The sequence below is a fragment of the Mobula hypostoma genome, chromosome 17, assembly GCF_963921235.1.
Source record: "Mobula hypostoma chromosome 17, sMobHyp1.1, whole genome shotgun sequence".
In the NCBI taxonomy this organism is placed as follows: Eukaryota; Metazoa; Chordata; class Chondrichthyes; order Myliobatiformes; family Myliobatidae; genus Mobula; species Mobula hypostoma.
Window position 1 is genome coordinate 53,914,512 of NC_086113.1, and position 20,121 is coordinate 53,934,632.

Here is a 20,121-nt window from a genome sequence, read left to right on the forward strand (position 1 = left end):
AGAGAAGAACTCTGCACATTCTTGACGCGGGTCCTGCAGATGGTGGGAAGGTCATGGGGTGTCATGAGGTGAAACCCTCCACTTTGGGAAGCTCAGCCTCTGACCTGCTCTTGGAGCAATGCTATTTATATGGCTGCAGCAGCTGAGTTTCTCGCTAATGGTGATACCCGGGATATTAATGGTGGGGGTTCTATGATGGTAATGCCACTGAATGTCAAAATGGTGGAAGACCCTCTCTTGTTGCTGGTAGTTATTGTCTGGCAGTTTGGTGGCATGAATGCTACATTTATAGATGTAACCGATAGATGTGTTGTGGAGAGTGGCTGCATCGCAGCTTGGTATGGAAACAGCAATGCCTCTCAATGGAAATTCCTTAAAAAGGAAGTGGATTTGGCCTAGTACATCATGGGCAAAGCACTCCCAACGAGCAAGCACATCTACATGAAACGTTGTTGTAGGAAAGCAGCATCCATCACCAGTGATCACCAGCACCCAGACCATCATCTTTCTTCGCTGCTGCCATCAGGCAGAAGGTACAAGAGCCTCAGGACAAACACCATCAGGTTCAAGAACAGTTACTGCTCCACACCCGTCAGGCGTCTGAACAGAAGGAGATAACTACACTCACTTGCCCATCCATTGAGAAATTACCACAACCAATAATATCACTTTAGGGGCTCTTTATCTTCTTATCTCATGTTCTCGTTATTTTTTGCTGTTTATTTACATTTGTATTGGCACAGTTTGTTGTCTTCTGCATTCTGGTTGATCTTTCATTGATCCTGTTGTAGTTACTGTTCTATAGACTTATTGAGTATGCCCACAGGAAAATGAATCTCAGGGTTGTATGTGGTGACATATATGTACTTTAATAATAAAATTTACTTTGAACTTTGATCCTGTTTCTCAGTGTCCTAACCCTAACCAGACCTGGTTGCAAGTAGGCATAGGATGCTTCACTTGTTGTTTTGTCACATCTGCAGATTACTAAGGCTTGGTTTGAAGGACAGTTGAGGCCAGAAGAAACAAAGGTATGAATCATTCTCTTTATTGGTACAAATATATACATGAAGAAATTCCACCTACACTGGAACTAACATACAGTGAGCAATATACGTCACTGGAAGGAAAAATGATAAAATTATTTTCAGATGTAAAAGTGGGGAAATCATCAGCTAGCCTAATGATTAAAATAAAATCATAATTCCTTGTTCCATCAGACCATTACATGAAACTGCTAAGTTACACCCCCATATACTCTCGCTCATTGTGCTTATGAGAATGTTTATGACAACTTATTTAATAAACTGGAATGGCGTATCTGTACATCAAGGACAAAAGATGCCCTGCTGTAGGATTATAAACCCTTATCCAAGCTCCCCTTTTTATTTATAATAAATTATACAAATCTATTTTATTAATGTGCTCAATTAGTAGCATTAGTCTTCTCACTCACATACAGGATTACATCTCTTGTGCGCATTCGCCACACACAAGCACACGGGACATATCCATTAACTTTCTGAATATTTTACAGAAGCTAGCCCCACAAAGTTTCCAGTTCCAATGCATGTTTTCCAATGTTCTTGTGTTCTTCAGAGCTGTTATACAAAATTCCAGTGTAAATTATTGGCATCTAACCATTGTCAGAATTGGGAAGCAGTGAAAGGAGATTAATGGATGAGATTGGGTTGATGGCAGAGCATTATAAGCATGCAGTAAATTAATGCAATAGATTATTTTAAAGAATCAAGTAATTTAAAAAAATGTAAGCCAAGAATCCCAATAGTTTTCCAGTTAAAAAAAAAGTATCTGATGTTTGGCTGGTGAATGAAACATCTCAGGTTCATTGTTACACCCTGATCACCTGTTTCACTGTGTGCTCTTGTGCTGTGCAACCTCTATTCCCCAAAGCTCTTATACAAATATGTAGTCTTTGTCGCCTTCCTCTCCAGAGTCACTGGATCTGCTGCCGCTCTTCCCCTCCGTCTTCGAGTGCTGCCGCTCTCTCTTTGTCGTCTTCTCCTTCGCTCGAAACTCTTGATCATCAGCAGATCGATCTGGCTTGCTTTCTTCTGACTGAGGGCTTTGCTTGGAGCTGGTCTCTGTCATAGAACTTTGACGTACTGGTAATTTTTAATAACAAGGGAGTAAAGATTATTTAATGCAACGTAAAAATAGAAAAAATAAAATACGTTGGTACATGGTGGCAGAGACAAGACTTGTGTCGGACCTGTGCCTTGTACTCGCGTCTCCTGGAATACCCATGGTCATGGCTGCTGTTTGTCCATGAGGATGGGCAGTCTGTGAGAGACGAGCTGACCTCAATAAGGTCCTGTCTATAGACCACCGTGTTGGACAACTGACAGCTCATGGCATCAGGGTACTTTTAATAACCATCCTTGCAGAAACCACTGGTATATTTTTAACTCAATAAAGCTAAACTGCTAGGAAAGAAGTTATAATTTTTTTTAAAAAAGCAATAAATCTTAAAATAGTTACTTTATATAATTTCACTAAAACATTAAAATGACATCATTCTCTAATAAAGATTGCTGACTCCATTCAAATGAACGGATCTGTGCTCTTTGCACCAACCATGGCCAGCATTAAGCTCAACGACCAGATATGAAGTGCATTCTGATCCTCAGTTCTGGTCAATCGGCAACCACTGGTGAACTCTGTGTAGAAATAAGCAACAGTGCACCCAGCCTAATGCAAGACAATGCCTAGAACATGTTTTTTTTAAGGCAGGCATCATTATACAGCCAAGCCCAGAAGCAATTAATTTTTAATACAATGGTCATATTAAGTGAAACAAATATTTAAACATCTCTATACTCTAAATTTCAAAAGCTATAAGTAAAAGTCATTCCCAAAATAGGTCCACATGAACAACATGGTGGGATAGCAGGGAGAGCTACTGTCTCACAACTCCAGCAACCTGGGTTTGATCTTGTCTCTGTGGAGTTTGCAGGTCTTCCCTGCAATTACCTGGGTTTCCCCTAGGACAAGAGCCACCACCCATTTTTATGCCATGGACCAACACCATTAAGGAAGGGATCTGTGGATCCCGGGTATGGAATCTCTGCTCTAGGGATACAATTTGTTCTTACATACCAAAGGCAAAATGGTTGGTATGTTAATTTGCCCCTAGTGTGTAAGTGAAGAGCCCGGGGGAATTGATGGGAATGTGAAGGGCATTAGAGTAGGATTAGGCGCTCGAAGGTCTGTGCCAAAATGGTGGGCCAAAATGCATCTTTCCATACTGTGCAACTCCATGCTAAATTTAATTAGCTTAACTTCAATTAAAAACACAATTTTCAGTGGTTAGCTTTCTAACTACTGATACGCTATAACCACACGCTGTAGTTCCAACCACTAAGTAAAAAGATCAAAAAATAACAATTAACAGAAAGCCACAGATTTATCCCAAAATAAAGGTACAAGAAATACCCGAAGGGAGTAATCTTTGTGCATATAAAATAAAAAGTACCTGGAGAAATTGCATCCTCTTAAAAAGTGATACCATTTCCTGAATCACCGTTCACATATAATCTGTTGTTCTGTGTGGATACTTGTTTTAGTATTTAGCATAACCTAAACTCCTATACCATTCACGTAACCATGTGAGGAATTAGCAGGAAGCTAAGCAGCAGAGACAATATGCTGTATGATTACATCTCCCAAATGAATATTAATGGAAATAAAACATACTTAAACACTCTCTGCTGGAACCATCAACTTAGTTATCAGCAGAGGCTGGTACTTGGTGGTCATTCCATTCAATTAGATTATGATTCATCTGAAGCCACAAGCTTTTTGTCCATCTCCGTTCCATACTTCTTGATTAAGAAAACCATTGGTTTGAACAGCTCTTCCAATGAACCACTATAAGAAGTGCTCATATTAGTGTACTAAGGCGCATTAATCTTTATTCTTCTACTTTTCAGTTCATGGGATTTTAATTTTTGTTAAAAATATTTATTTGTATTGGTTTTTACCATCCATGGTCAGCATGATCAGCAAGATATCACTGAAACGTTCCCCCACCACCCAGGCCGTGCTCTCTTCTCGGTGCTGCCATCAGGAAGGTGGTACAGGAACCTCAGGACTCACACCACCATGTTCAAGAACAGTTATTACCCCTCAACCACTACAGGCTCTTGAACCAAAGGGGATAACTTCACTTGGCCCATCACTGAACTGTTCCCACAACCTATGCGCTCACTTTGAAGGACTCTTCATCTCAGGTTCCTGATATTCAGTGCTTGCTTGTTTGTTTGTTTGTTTATTTATTTATTATTTCTTTCTTTTTGTATTTACGCACTGGTGGAACGCCCATGTTGCTGGGGTTTTTCATTGATTCTATTGTGATTATTATTCTACGGATTTATTGAGTGTGCCTGCAAGACAATGAATCTCAGAGATGTATATGGTGACATATCTGTACTTGGATAATAAATTTACTTTGAAGACAAAGGAAACCAAAAGGCTAAGAGTGATGATCCAGAATCAAGAAGTTAAGTCTTAGTGTGGTCGCTCAGGTATTTATCTTTTGAAGAAAGAAAAGGAAAATAGTTGTGTAGTAATTATGATGGGCTGTCAAAACAAAACAAAATCTGAAGGCTTTCCAATATAAATGCAAGAGATTCTGCAGATGCTGGAAATCTTGAGCAACACACACACAAATTGCTGGAGGAACTCAGCAAGTCAATCAGCATCTGTGGAGGAGAATAAACATGTCAACATTTTGGGTCGAAACACTTCATCAGAATTGAAAAGGAAGGAGGCAGAAGCCAAGTTAAGAAGGTGGGGGGAAAGGAAAGAATACAAGCTGGAAGGTGATAGATTCGACCAGGTAAGTGGGAAGGTGGGTGGGAGAGGGAGGATGGACTCAGTATCTGCATTAAGTAGATGGAAGAGGTAAAGGGCTGAAGAAGTAATCTAATGTTGGAAATCAGTGGACCATAGTAGAGAGGAAAAGAGGAGGAAACCAGAGGGAAGTGATGGGTGAGGAGAAGCAAATAGCTGAGAAGGTAACTGGAAGGAGGAATGGAAAAAGAGCGAAAAAGGGATGGGGAATAATTATAAGAGCAGTATGAGGCAAAAGCCCTTTGAGTCTGCTCTGCCACTCCCCTGCCTTCTCCCTGTAACTTCTAACATCCTGACTAACCAAGAACCTATCAACCTCTGCTTTAAATATACTCAATGACTTGGCCTCCACAGCAGTCCATGTCAATGGGTTCCACAGATTCACTACTCTCTCTGTTCTCAATGGATGTCCCTCTATTCCGAGACAGTGCCCTCTGGTCCTAGATTCCTCCACTAAAGGAAACATACTCTCCACATCCACTCTACCTAGCCCTTTCAATATTCTATGGGTTTCAATGGGATTCCTCCTCACTCTTCTAATCTCCAACAATTACAGGCCCAGAGCCATCATTCTTGTGAACCTCTTCTGGGCACATTCCGATGCCCGCCTATCCTTTCTTAGATAAGGGACTCATAACTGCTCACTAGATCCCAAGTGTAGTCTGACAAATGCCTTATAAAGCATCAGTTTTACGTCCTTGTTTTTATATTCCCATCTCCTCAAAATGGATACTAATATTGCATTTACCTTCCTTACCACTGACTCAACTTACAAGTTCCCCTTTAGAGAATCCTACACGAGGGCTCCAAAGTCCTTTTGCACCTCTGATTTTTGAATTTTCTCCAATTTAGAAAACAGTCTACTTATGCCATTATTCCTTCTACCAAAGTGCATGACCATACACTTTTCTGCACTATATTCCATCTGCCACTTCTTTGCCCATTCTCTCAATCTGTCAAAGTCCTTCTGCAGACTGTCTGCTTCTTCAACACCACCTGCCCCTGCCCCTCCACTCATCTTACATCATCCACAAACTTGGCCACAATGCCATCAATTCCTTCATCCAAACCATCAACATAGTGTAAAAAAAAAAGTTGTGGACCCAGACCCAACAACAGTCAGCAAATCTTCTAAGCATGCTAGTACCTTTTCTTTAATACCAGGGGTTCTTATCTTGTTAAACAGCGTCATGTGCAGCATCTTCTCAAAGTCCTTCTGGAAATTCAAGTACACAACATCCACTGGTTCTCCTTTGTCTATCCTGCTTGTTATTTTCTTAAAGAATTCCAACTGATTTGTCAGACAAGATTTCTCCTTAAGGAACCATGCTGACTTTGGCCTGTTTTAACATTTGACTCCAAGTACCATGAAACCTCAACCTTAATAATGGACTTCAATATCTTCCCAACCACTGAATCCAGGCTAACTGGCCTGTAAGTTCTTTCTTCTGCCTGTCACTCTTCTTAAAGAGTGGAGTGACATTTGCAATTTTCCATTTCTCTAGAACCATTCCAGAATCTACAGATTCTTGAAAGATCATTACTAATGCCTCCACAATCTCTTCAGCTACATCCTTCAGAACTCTGGAGTGCAGTCCATTTGATCAAAGGTGATTTATCTATCTTCAGACCTTTCAGCTTCCCAAGCACCTTCTCCTTAGTAATAGCAACTACACTCACTTCTGCACCTTCCGCCGCACCCCCCGCCGACGCTCTTGCATTTCTGGCATGCGGCTGGTGTCTTCCACAGTGAAGAGATGCACAATGCCATTTCTGCCATTTCTTCATACCCCATTACTACCTCTCTAGAGTCATTTAGCTAGTCAGCTCCATCTTGGGTAATAGCCTACAAAGTACCCAGGGCATCTTTAGGGAGTGGTGTCTCAGAAAGACAGCATCCATTATTAAGGACCTCCAGCACCCAGGGGATGCCCTTTTCTTATTGTTACCATCAGGTAGGAGACACAGAAGCCTGGAGGCATACATTCAGCGATCCAGGAACAGTTTCTTCCCCTCTGCCATCCAATTCCTAAATGGACATTGAATCTTTGGACACTACCTCACTTTTTAAAAAAAAATACAGTATTTCTGTTTTCGTTTTAAAAAATCTATTTAATATACGTAATATACGTAATGATACGTAAAATCAATTAATATACGTAATTGATTTACTTGTTCATTTATTAATTTAACTTGTTTATTTATAAATTATTGTTTTTCTCTCTGCTAGATTATGTATTGTATTGAGCTGCTGCTGCTAAGTTAACAGATTTCTTGTCACATGCCGGTGATAATAAGCCTGATTCTGATTCATTTTCAAGCTGTCCGATATCCACTCTCGCCTCTTTTTTACTCTTTATATATTTGAAATATCTTTTGATATCCTCTTTTATATTACTGGTTGGCTTACCTTCATATTTCATCTTTTCTCTCCATGTGGCTTTTTAGTTGTCTCCTGCTGGTTTTTAAAAACTTCCCAATCTTCTAACTTCCCACTAATGTTTGCTATATTAAGGAGCCCTCTCTTTTGCTTTTATGCTGTTTCTGACTTCCTTTGTCAGCCACGGTTGGGTTGCCTCATCCTCCCTTTAGAATACTTCTTCATTTTTGGAATGCATCTATCCTGTGCCTTCCGAAATGCGCCAGAAACTCCAGCCACTGCTGTTCTGCTGTCATCGCTGCTAGAGTCTCCTTCCAATGAGCTCCTCTCTCTGTGGGGTGGCGGGGGGGGAATTGGATCAGCTGGGTTTATCACTGGGGCACAGGAAGCTGAGGGATGAGACAGGTTTATAAAACTTGTAGGAGATCTGAGCCTTTTCCCAGGTTTCGGGGTGGTGGGGGGGGGAAGGGAGTTTAAAACTAGAGGGCATTGATTTAGAGTGAAAAGGAAGGAATTTAAATAAGATCTGAGGAGCAGGTTTCTCACGCAGAGGATAGTGATTACATGGGAAGAGCTGCCACGAAGTAGTAGGGGCAGATATAATTTCAATGTTCAAAAGGCATTCGGATAGTTAATTGAATAGGAAAAGAGTAGAGTGATACAGGCCTCATATGGGCAAAAACAACAGGCCTTGCAGTTGATGTGACGAGTTGGCCAAAGGATCCACTTCTGTGCTGTTCAACTCTTATAATTCTGTGACTATCCCTTCCATAAACTCATCAACCACTGCCAAAATAATGAGTATTTCTGTCAGTCAGAAACATCCAAAAATATTAAAATCTGTTACATTAAAAAAAACTTACAACATACAAATTCACAAACTCTTACCTTTGTCCCTTGCACATATGAAGTGAATAGCTGAACTCAACTTCGGACAGGATACTCCCCATTCTACCTTCTTTAACTCTGTGATCCCACACTAAACTCACTGATGTGCTCAACATCAAGAGCACAGGGGCATGTAGCTGACCACAACCAAGGCCTGGAAACTTCAAAGCCACACATACTTCCTATGGCTTCACGTATTTATGTGGTGACATTTCCTTGCAAGTTCAGTACCTTAAAACTAAGGTGGGTTAACAGAGATTGGGTACTGATTATTTGAAGATGGAGCAGGTTTGGCTGGCTGCCATGGTTGGTGGGAGATGTAAATTAGCAAATGTGATTCAAATCCACCAACTCATCTTCATAATCTAATCAGAACTGGAAATAACAGGATGAGCAGATTAACAAGGCCAATGTTGTCCACAACTACAAAAAGACTGGCTAATACTTGTTGCAACTGTACACGTTAATTTATGAGTCCATATTTGGGAGTATGAAGTGCAGTTCTAGTCATCCACCTACAGGAAGGGTGATATTAAGCTGAAAAGGGTGCAGAAAAGATTCACAAAGTCGTTACTGCAACCTGGCACCTCCAGCTGCAAAGAGAAGCTTCTACTATTTTCCCTGGAATGATGGAGGCTGACAGGTGACTTAATAGAGGTTTCTGAAATCATGAGGGGCATAGATAAGATAAATAGCACAGTATTTATCTCAGTGCAGGGGAGCTTAAAACTAGATGGCATATGTTCATGGGGGGGAGGCTAAAGATTTATAAAGAAGATGTGCGGCATTTTTTTCATTTACACAGAGAATGGTATGGAATGAGCAGTCAAATGTTGCTACAGAAGTGGGTGTTAACTATAAATTTTCAAAACACCATGGGGGGGGTGGTCGATGTTTTTCTTTGAATCACGGATTTTCATTGTTTTATGGCTGTCTGTGGGGAAGTCTAATCTCCGGGTTGTATTGTGCAAACATACTTCAATAATAAGTACACTTTGACTTTAGCATCTCCAAAACATGATTGTGTGCAAGTCCACTGGAATCTTCACTGAACTGAGTTTAAATGGGGCCTTCAATCTCTTTTCATTCACAGAAAAAAAAAGGCTTCTGGAATATAGGTAGGAGATTGAAGGCTAAAGCAAATGGTAAAGGAGAAGGAGGAGATTTAAGCAGTATGCTTTCAAATGGCTCTACTTCCAGACCAGTGAGATATCCTGAAATTAGTTCATCACTGAGCCTGAGTTATGGCATTTAGGAAATACAGCACACAGTATTTGTCCGTAAGTGATCATAAGGAAAATGAATGAAATAACACACAAATGATGGCACAGAACCTCAGCAGCAAAGCTTGCTAGACACAATACTTGAATGAAGTTTAAAAGTCAAATAAAAACTTAACAAAATTATCACCACCACCTTATAAGGGCTAACATCAAAGCAAAGCTTTCAAAGCTTCAACATCCCTATCCCTGACCTTCCAGAAGCTTAGTTTTAATTTAAGACGTCAGCTTCATAATTTATATAATCACTTGAAATGTTTTTTTTTAAATATGCAAATTTTATTGATATTCACCAGAAGCCAATTGCAATTCATTTCACATTGTGTAATTTTGAGCAAATAAAATCAATGTGATACAGGGAATGAGATATTAAAGGTTTCATCCACAAGATATGAATATGATCTGCCTCCAAACATGAAAATGGCACCAACAAATTAGAACAGACATACACCTGTCCTGTTGTATTGCTTTTGTACATTATAAGTCAAATCTAGCAGCCTGAATTTCTCAAAAACACATTGTGCAACTGACTAGCAAGGTTTTGATTTTGCAAAATTAGCTAAATTTTGAGTAAATACATGTACAAACTCAATGGCTCTGGTAGGTGTATAATCTTAATTTTTTTTAAAAAAGGACTTTGGTAGCTTTAAAGTCAGAGGTGAGCATATCCTCATCTTCTCCAGTTTCGATTTTTGCATCCACTTAACTTGGATCTGTCATGCAAAAATGCTGTTATACCATAATTCAGTAATACAATTGTCAATGATAACTGATTCTCTAATTTGTGCTCCAAATATACAGTTTTAAAGTTGCTTGTTATATGCCGCTTGGGGGGAAAGAAGGTTAGTTATTTGTTGGTGCCAGCTTCATCATCATCACTATTCCAGGAAGGCAAAAGTTCTGACCAGTCATTGGCTGTGATTTCTCGTGCTCAATCTCGCTTGCATCATTCACCGCGCCAGTAGATGATTGCCTCAGTATTCTTTTGACACGTGCTCCATTTTTTGCCATTTCAGAATCATTTTCTGTGTCAGTTCTATTATCAAGTCCAAATAGGTCTACCAGGGAAAAATGGTAGTTTTTAATTTTTACTTCATAAACACAATCAGTTGGAGCAGCATAAACTATACTTGAAGGAGAAATATGCTGACCTTTAGCTCTTACGTACAAAAATAACTTTTCCATTTTAGAATGTAAAGACAATCTTCCTGTTTTGAACACAAATAAAACTGCACAAAATAGGATCTTGTATTTAGTAATTTTATAAGAAACTGTTCACTTTTCTTTATGGTTTACTTTCTATAAATGTGATAAAGCTTTCCTGTCTCAAAGGACCCATACCGCAAAACCTCTGGACATCAGTGGTCAATGTTGAGGGGAAAAACCTCACTTCTCTCGTGACTTAAATATTCTTGCAATGATGAAGGTAGATTTGTGTAGTTGACAAAAATTTGAGCTATTTTGAAATTTAAATGTATAGAAATTTGCTTGATGCTCATTAACGTCACTTGAATTCCTAGTGGACTGCAATATGTTTCGCTTTTGCAAAGTTACATTTGTTTTAGCTTATGGAGACAAACAAATGGGAAAACAAATGAAATACACATTTTGCAATAATACAAACCATTTGTAATGTGAAATGCATACAAGATGGTTTACACACTGTGGCGGCTTGTGCAATTGCAATAACAAAAGAAATGCATTATTGATATATAATTGAGCATGCTTTACAGGGAAATTATATTTTACACTACAGTTAATCCTCTAATACATTATCTTTTACAAATGTTATTGCCATTGAATGCCACCAGATTGTAATGCTTTCACTGAATGCATCCAAGAACATTACCAGTCCCCAATCAGACAAAAGAAATTTGTTCATCACTGATAGGTTACAGCTATAAATTTTCATTCAACTTTTCTCTCAGAATATCTGGTTTCTTTTGGGATACTGATAAGGAAGTGGATGATACAGTTAAAGAATTAACTGTCTGCTGTATTGTTCAGTAAATCTTCCAATTAGTCTAATCAGCCCTTCCTCCCCCACAACGCTTTCCCCATCTCTCTTGTCTGCCATTAAACAGCGTCAGCCTACCTTCATGTGAAGATGAACAGCTGTTGGACCCACTGAAAGGGGGGCTGCTCTGCCCATCCTTATCTGATGGTACTCGCTTTAGAACAGGTGGGACCAGAGCAGTTTTGGGGGAAGAGAGACCAGATGGTGATTCTGGGGTTTCCTCTATAACAAGGAATAACAAAGGTATCATTCTTGTCAAAGTCATTCATTCTTTCTCCAAACAATACGAGCAGTTGCTTGAGATAAATTAGTGCTTTGCATCCAGTGATCCAATAGAACATTTTTCAACAAGTTCTTTGTTAGATGTACAAAGGGGATTATGAGCTAATTTTCCTTCCAATAAGTATCACCAATCTAATTAGAATTTCTTACAAAATATATATCCTACTCTCAATAAAATGGAGCTAATTATACTATTTAATGAAAAAATGTTTAATATTAGAAATGATGGACTAACAGTGCATATTTCTGCAGAGATTTATAAAATAAGTAGGTATTAATGATTTATGTAATATTTTACAAGCTGCCTCCAAATAAAGAGGGAGAATCATCAAATTCACTTTTGAATAAAGAGCTGTTCCATTGTGTTTTAAATTTGAGAAGGAAGGTCTTAAACTTAAATGAAGACACCTACAGAATTGAGAAGAGGTTATATCCAAAATGAGGGTCTTAAATCGAAACAAAATGATTTACAGAAGTAGGAAGGGTATACAAAGACATTTAATTAAAAGATGACAATCAATCATTTGTAAAGTAGTAAGTGCAAATTCATAGCATCTATACACATACCCCTGAAGGCAAATAATTCCCATAATAATATACAATTTACATTGAGGATACCACTGGGTTACAAAAGACTTGGAACACTGTGACGAGCAATAAACCTGAAGATTTGGAGAAGTTCAGTACAGGATGAACAAGATGTTGATAGAGAAAGAAAAAATGAGAGCAAACTACAAGGGATAAGAGATTAATAAAGCCCTTAAATTCAAGTAAAAGAAAGAACGCATCAATAATAAAACAACATTTCTTAAAGGCAAAACTGGAGGAGCCTATAATGGAGAATAACAAAGGACGAGACACTGGAAAAACACTTTACGCTCATTTTCACAATAGCAGATCCTTTGTACGAGGATCAAAGTATTAACATGCTGATACTTTAGGTATTGAAATGGTGTGTTAACCTTTATTGCAAGTAGGGTGGACTGAAGGGATACAGAAGTATTGCTGAAATTACATAGGCTTTGCTGGTGTCACATGCAAGGTGAAGTGTACAGCTGGATAGGAAGAATGCACTTCCCTTACGGAGGCTACAAGAATAGTGCCTGGGTTGATTTCCATGATAAGACGATTGCCCTCTGAAAATATACAATGGGCTGAAAGTCCTGAGTTGATCCCAGTGCGACAACGTCATTCAACCTTATGTGCCCATCGCTGAACTGTTCCCACAACCTATTGACTCACTTTCCAGGTCCCTTCATCTCATGTTCTTGATGTTTATTGCTTAATTATTTATTATTATTTCTTTTTTTGATTTTGCATTTGCACAGTTTGTTGTCTTATGCACATTGGTTGCTTGTCTGTCCTGTTGGTCTTTCATTGATACTCTTATGGTTTCTGGATTCACTGAGTATGCTCGCAAGAAACCATATCTTATGGTTGTATCTGTTGACATACATGTACCTTGATAACAAACTAAATTTGAACTTTGGGAGTTTAGTAAAATGAAAGGTGATTGAACTGAAACTTTAAAACCTTGACAGAGAAAAATGTTGAAAGCCTGTTTCTATTCCCAGGTATAAAATAGTGGGGGGGGGCACAGTGGAGCTGCCTCATAAATCCAGGATTCAATCCTGTGTTCCAGTGTTATCTGTGTGGAGTTTGCACGTCCTTCCCATGACAGCAGGGTTTTCTCTAGGACTCCTTCTACATCCCAGAGATATGTGGACTGTCAGATTAATTGGCCTCTGCAAATTTCCTCCAGTGCCTAATGTATAGGATGAAAGGCAGAATATTGGGGAGGAGCTGATAGGAATGTGGGGCAACAAAATGGTTTGGGGTAAGATTGGTAGAAAGATGGGTGCTTGAAGGTCAGCATGGACCTCTTAGCCTGAAGACTTGTTTCCATGTTGCATCTCTGACTCTACGGTCTAGACCTAGGAGTCTAAACAACAGGATAAGGGCTGACTATTCACAGCTAGGACAAGGACAACAATTGTGGCTCTTTGAAATTCCTTAATTCAGAGAGGTGAGGAAGCTCAGGCAAAGAGACACTCAAGGCAGATTCTTGAGCATTTCATTAACTGAGGGACACTGGCTGACCTTTGCGTTTGTCACTGGAAGCAAGAATCTGATCCTTATTATCTAACTTCTCAACCCCACTAAATATTTTTTCAGTTCTCTTTCTTTGTGATCTATTCTACCAGGCCTAATCCATTTTTAAAAAGCTTCAAGTACTTTGACCTACAAGGGACCATTTCTTTAACGACCGAGTTTGTGAAATAGTCTTCGCTGACCCTCAACAGCTGAGTTAACGAATGAATGATAGGTAACTACACTTACCTGTGCTCCAGCTGGGTCTTGGCTTTTGAGGAATACTAGGACGCCCCATATTGCCTGGCTTGAGAATCTGAGGTGGTGTTTTTGGACTGGTAGGTGTGGTGGAAGAACTTCTGGGTTTCACTGCTTCTGTCTTTGGTTCAGGTTTTGTAAGTTTCTCTGGTGAAGTTAAGCTGGGATCTCCCTTTTGGATTTGCTGACCCTTGGCTAGAATAACAAAGAGACAATGTAAAAGCACGAGGAAATGTAAAGAAACAGTAAAGCTGCACGCTACCTCATACGTAAAATGCATGTTCTGTCAAGAACACCAACATTTGAGAGGGACAATGTGCAAAATATTTTTCATGAATTAGAATATAGAACATAGAACAGTGCAACACAATACAGGCCCTTTAGCCCACGATGTCGTACAGACTTTTTAACCTACTCCAAAGTCAACCTAACCCTTTACTGCTACATAGTCCTCCATATTCCTATCATTCATGTGCCTATCTACAAGTCTCTGAAATGACCCTAATGTATCTGCCTTTACAACCACCCCAGCAAAGCATTCTTCAACTCACTTACCCCTGACAGCTCCCCTATACTTGCCCCCTATCACCTTAAAATTATGTCCCCTGTTATTAGCCATTTCTGCTCTGGGAAAAAGGAGCTGGCTGTCCACTCTAACAATGCTTCTTCTCCTCTTGTACAACTCTCTCGTCACCTTTTTTTCTCCTTCACCCCAAAGAGAAAAGCTCTTGCTTGCTCCACATTTCCCCATAAGACATGCTCTCTAATCCTGGCAGCATCCTGAAAAACCTCCAGTGCATTCTCTGTAGAGCTTTGACATCTTTCCTATATTGAGGTGACCAGAACTGAACACAATACACCAAATAAGGCTGCAATTGCATTAGCTGGGAATTAAATGTGAGTCCCCTAGTCGTGGCAGGCAAGAACTCTACAGCTAAATCACTGATGTTGATTAGCCACTAATTAGTAATTCACTTTTTATCTGAGGTAGACAATATATCTTGACTTATACTAGAAACAAACAACGTTGTCCACTGTTTAAAGTCTTCAATAAGATGGTAAGGTGCTTCATGTTTCTAGGAATTTACCAATAGCCACATTGATGCCACAGTCAAGAAAGCTCACCAGTGCCTCTGCTTCCTGAAGAAAACAGCCAACATAATTAAAGACTCCACCCACTCTGGACATTTTCTCCCTTCTCCTCCCACAGACAGAAAAAAGCCTCACAGTGGGTACCACCAGGCTCGAGGACAGCTTCCATCCCACTGCAGAAAGGAGGATGTTGCATTCTAGTTCTCCAAACTAATGGACTCTTGACCTCAAAATCTACCTCAGTACGACCTTGTGCATCAAAGTTTTAGAATGTAATCAGAAAACTGCTGCCAAACAGGTACATTCAGTACAGTTACTGTACTGGCTACAACAAAGGAGGCCTTTTATCATCAACATGAGAAAATCTGCAGATGCTGGAAATCCAAAGCAACACACACAAAATGCTGGAGGAACTCACCAGGTCAGGCAGCATCTATGGAATTGAATGAACAGTTAGTTGACCTTTCTCCAGTCTTGATGAAGGGGCTTGGCCTGAAACATCAACTTTTACTCTTGTCCATAGAGGCTGCCTGGCCTGCTGAGTTTCTCCACATTTTGTGTGTTGCTGAAACCTTTCATTATTTAAAAAATACAACTAATTTGTTTTGTAGATATCTACATCTAAATCGCACGTTAGTATTCCAAAATATAGAGCTGTACACAATTTATTCTAATATTTATTAAAAACTATTGAAAAAGTGGCAATGAGCTGTCTTCTTGAACCAATAGTTCCTTGAGATGGGGTATACGTTAGACAGGGAGTTCCAGGAAGTTATTTCACCAGCAATGGTGAAGGAATACCAATGTATTTCCTAGTCAGGATAGGGTGTGGCTTCGAGTGCAACTTACACATGGCAGTGTTTTCACACTTCTGCTGCTCTGGTCTTTCTAGCAGGTAGGGGCTGTGAGTTTGCAAGTTCTGTCTAATAATAACAAAATACCAGGCAGCAACTATAACAGGCATCTGTCCAGTTGTGAGGTTTCTAGCCTCGACATTTTTTTTAAACATTAAGGAGTAACGATACAGTATTTAAATATTTACGGATTTTTTCTTCAGTTAAAGAAAAAATCTAGGCAATGAATCCAATCAACTCAGACTGCTGTGTAGGGAAGTCTTTCTGAATCCTCCACACCTTCTGGATTTCAGTGTTAAAGTGTAAATGTGCCAACAGAGAGTAGCTCTCAGAATTTCTGTCCAATATTACTAGTGTTCTTGCCACTATGACATAGCAAAGTTCATTTATTCTCTTTGTAGTCTATGCTAATATTCTTCCACTGCAGATGGTCTATGAACATAATGGAATTCAACAATTAAATGAAGTAAACTATATGAAAGCAGAAGGCATGGTTTTGGATAGTTTCTTCCTTGTACCTAACCTGAGTAAAACAAGGAATGTCATCAGCTTCTACTACAGTACTTTGAAGAGAAATTAGTATTAAAATTATCTCAGAAAACAAACAAAATTTTCACATAAAATTAAACAATCAACCATTTTTTGACTTTCTCTAATGCAAGTTAGGAACCTTATCATACTAAGGCAATATTTTGTGGTTTATGTAAGCTTTTTGCTGGCACTTCTGTGCACATAATGCACCAGTGCTCATGAGTGACGTCAATTGTCAATCTTTAGGATTCCCCAAGAGAAAGCGGTTCACAACTTGCCAGCTACAAAACAGCACATGCCACTCGCTGGGAACAAGCTTTTCACAAATGTGTTTAAGTTTTCTAGGAAGTAGCTAAGTAAGGTCAGGGACAAAACTGTGAGAGCATTGAAAAGCTGGCCATTTCTCCTATCATTATCACTGTGTCACTGACATTTTAGCTTCGCTGGATATTCTACAGAAACAGTTATATTAACAAAAAGTATGGGATAATCAGCACTTAGTGCAAAACCACTGGCCCAAATGTGAATTGTGTCACCACCTCAACACATGCTACCTGACCTTCCTTGCCACTGAAAACTTGACTTGTATCTTTCTCGTTTCTGGTTCTAATGAAGGACTGCAGACCCGAGTTGCAGACTGTTTCTCATTCCATGGCACTGCCTGATCTGCTGAGATTTTCCATTTTTTTTCTCTTTTTGTTTTAAATTTCCACCACCTGCAGTCTTTTTGATTCTCATTTTTATTTCAGAGCTCCAGCACCTGCAGTATTTTGCTCTCAAGGCTGGCAGGTGAGTGCACACTGAGGAAGAAGAGGGAAGGAACTAATATCTCCATAATGTATTCGCCAAGGGGATAGCAGTCATACCTCCATCTCTCTGAAGTGCATTGTATCTGGAGCCCAAGGAGTTTTATAGTCAATTGTGACAGAGATCTGCAACTTTCTATAGGGAGATCTTCAGACATCAATGTGCGCATGTGTACCTGGACCACTGTCAATCTGAACATTTAAGTCCCCAAATTTTTCAAGATGATCTCCATTTTTCTGCACTGTAAAAGGCATGTTAGCTTAAAGATATGACATGGAAGGAAGCCATTTTGACCCATTTGGTTCATGCTGGCTAACACAGCAATCCCATTCCCCACTGGTTTTCTCTTGCGATTCTCCCACCCCTCTAAACACTAATGTCAGTCAGGGTTAGCCAACTAGTCTACGAACCCACACATCTTTGGGTTGTAGGTGGAAGCTAAGCACTTAAAACAAACTGATGCAACCACTGTGGGATCTCAGAATCAGATTCGGGTTTAATTTCACTGGCATGTGTCGTGAAACTTGTGGCAGCAGTACTTGATAATATAGAAAAAAATAAATCAATTACAGCAAGTGTGTATATATAAAAAATAGTGCAAAAACAGAAATAATATATGAAAAAAGGTAGTGTTCATGGGTTCAATGTCCATTTAGGAATCGAATGGCAGAAGGGAAGAAACTGTTCCTGAATCGCTGAGTGTGTGCCTTCAGGCTTCTGTACCTTCTTCCTGATGGTAACAATAAGAGGGCATGCCCTGGGTGTTGGGGGTCCTTAATAATGGACATAGCCTTTCTGAGACACTGCACCTTGAAGATGTCTTGGATAATATGGAGGCTAGTACTGATTATGGAGCTGACTAAGTTCCTAACTTTCTGTAGCTTCCTTCGATCCTGTGCAGTAGCCCCCAGCCCCCCCCACCACCATACTGGACAATGCAAATTCCACATAGACATCTCCTGAGGTAAGGATTACACCAGGTTACCAAAGCTGGGGAAGCATCACCTACTATAGTATTAGAGGGCAAATACCTGCAAATTCTGTAATTTTACCTCGTAGACATGAGGAAATCTGCAGATGCTAGAAATTCAAGCAACACACACACAAAATGCTGGTGAACGCAGCAGGCCAGGCAGCATCTATAGGAAGAGGTACAGTCAACGTTTCGGGTCAGGACCCTTCGTGAGGCTTGGGCTTCAAGCATGATTAATTCTAGTGACCACGTTAGTTTCCTCCATCCTTGCTGTAGATATGACTGGGCAATTTCCAGTCAGTAACTCCAATTTGCAAATGTTTGCAGACACTCTTGATGTGAATGTAACCATGAATTATAACCTCTGTTGTCACCAGCAGAACCACTCATGTTTACTTGAATTACTTTGGAAGATTAGCAAATCATCTGCTTTTAATATGCAAGGATTAAACAAATTGGGCACATGAATTAGTTGTACAAATCTAATGAAAAATGTTTATTACCGTGTGCTTATACTAATAAACTGGCAGCTGTCTTACATAGATGAGCAAGTTACAATCTTAACACATTTTCTCAGGACTCTGCTCTGTAAAACTTGTACTCACCTCTGCCAGGTTCGTCAAGTCGGTCTACACTTGACAGGTTTTCATATAATTCCTTATTTCCTGCTTCATTTTCAAGTTTCTAAGAGAAAAACAAAATTCAAATAATTTTAGCACTCAAAAGATTAGACCAGTCCCTTGGTAGCAAATGCCTAATCTTGAGGATTCAGAAGTGCAGTCCTGATGCAGGGTCTCAACCCAAAACATCAACAGTCCCTTTGCCTCCACAGATGTTGCTCGACCTGCTGAGTTCTGCCATCTGTTGGTTTTTGCTCTGCACTCCAGTATTGGGAGTCTCTTGTATCTATGCCGATCCAGCAAATATACAAGTGCAGTATATCTAATATTTAAAATATCAAACTATATTATTTGAATATATTTTTAATATATTTTGATTTACAATGTTTTGTTCTATATTATTTCTGGCACTCTTTATACAGATGTTTAAAATTCACAGTTTATTTCCTCCCGATGCAGTTTAATAGTTATTTAGGCCTGTATATATCTGCAATTTCAGATCTTTTGTGTCCGCATGGCTCTGATATTGCTGATAAATTGCAGATGTCACCGCTCCCTGATGCCAGGCTCGGAACAGCGTAGCACACATTTGCTGAGATTCCCTATCCTGCTGAGTCTGCACAGGGATTATGCAAAGGCACAGTGCCAAGGAAGAAAGCTAATAGTCATAGAGAAGTACAGCACAGAAACAGGCCCTTTGGCCCATCTAGTCCATACTGAAATCAATTAAACTGCCTACTCCCCATCCAAATTTTGCTCAAGCGTTGAAACCGAGCTCACATGCACCACCTATACTAGCAGCTCATTCTCATGACTCTCTCCCTTAAAAGTTTCACCTTTCATGCTTAACCCATGACCTCTGGTTGTAGTCCCACCCAACCTCAGTGGTAAAAGCCTGCCTGCATTTATCCTACTTACACCCCTCATGATTTTGTATACCTTTATCACATCTCCTCTCAATCCTCTACGTTCTAAGGAATAAAGTCCTAACCTACTCAATCTTTCCTTATATTAATTATAATTTTAAATGTGCATTTGCAAAGATGCTTTAGAAATACAAAGATATGCTGAGTGTTATATATGAATTTCTAAAACTTAATTGTTTGCTTTAATAGCTTTTGTAAACCTCAATGTCAGAGAGGTTTGGAAGTATCACAAGCACTTAACAGCTTT

At 39.5% G+C, this 20,121-nt stretch overlaps 1 protein-coding gene across 4 annotated transcripts in view; it reads right to left on the reverse strand.

Moving 5' to 3' along the window:
* Positions 1 to 1,038: 1,038 nt before the first annotated feature.
* LOC134358043 (F-actin-uncapping protein LRRC16A-like) overlaps positions 1,039 to 20,121 on the reverse strand; it is a 342,999-nt gene continuing 323,916 nt past the window's right edge. For 2 of the 4 annotated variants that reach the window (XM_063069926.1, XM_063069925.1), the window contains 5 exons: positions 18,934 to 19,012; positions 14,063 to 14,266; positions 11,519 to 11,662; positions 10,329 to 10,481; positions 1,039 to 2,126 (listed from right to left, as the gene is read on the reverse strand). In XM_063069926.1, the coding sequence (XP_062925996.1) occupies positions 1,918 to 2,126; positions 10,329 to 10,481; positions 11,519 to 11,662; positions 14,063 to 14,266; positions 18,934 to 19,012 (789 nt within the window). In that variant the 3' untranslated portion in view covers positions 1,039 to 1,917. The remainder of the gene's footprint in view (positions 2,127 to 10,328; positions 10,482 to 11,518; positions 11,663 to 14,062; positions 14,267 to 18,933; positions 19,013 to 20,121) is intronic. The other 2 variants (XM_063069927.1, XM_063069928.1) reach the window with 2 other exon arrangements.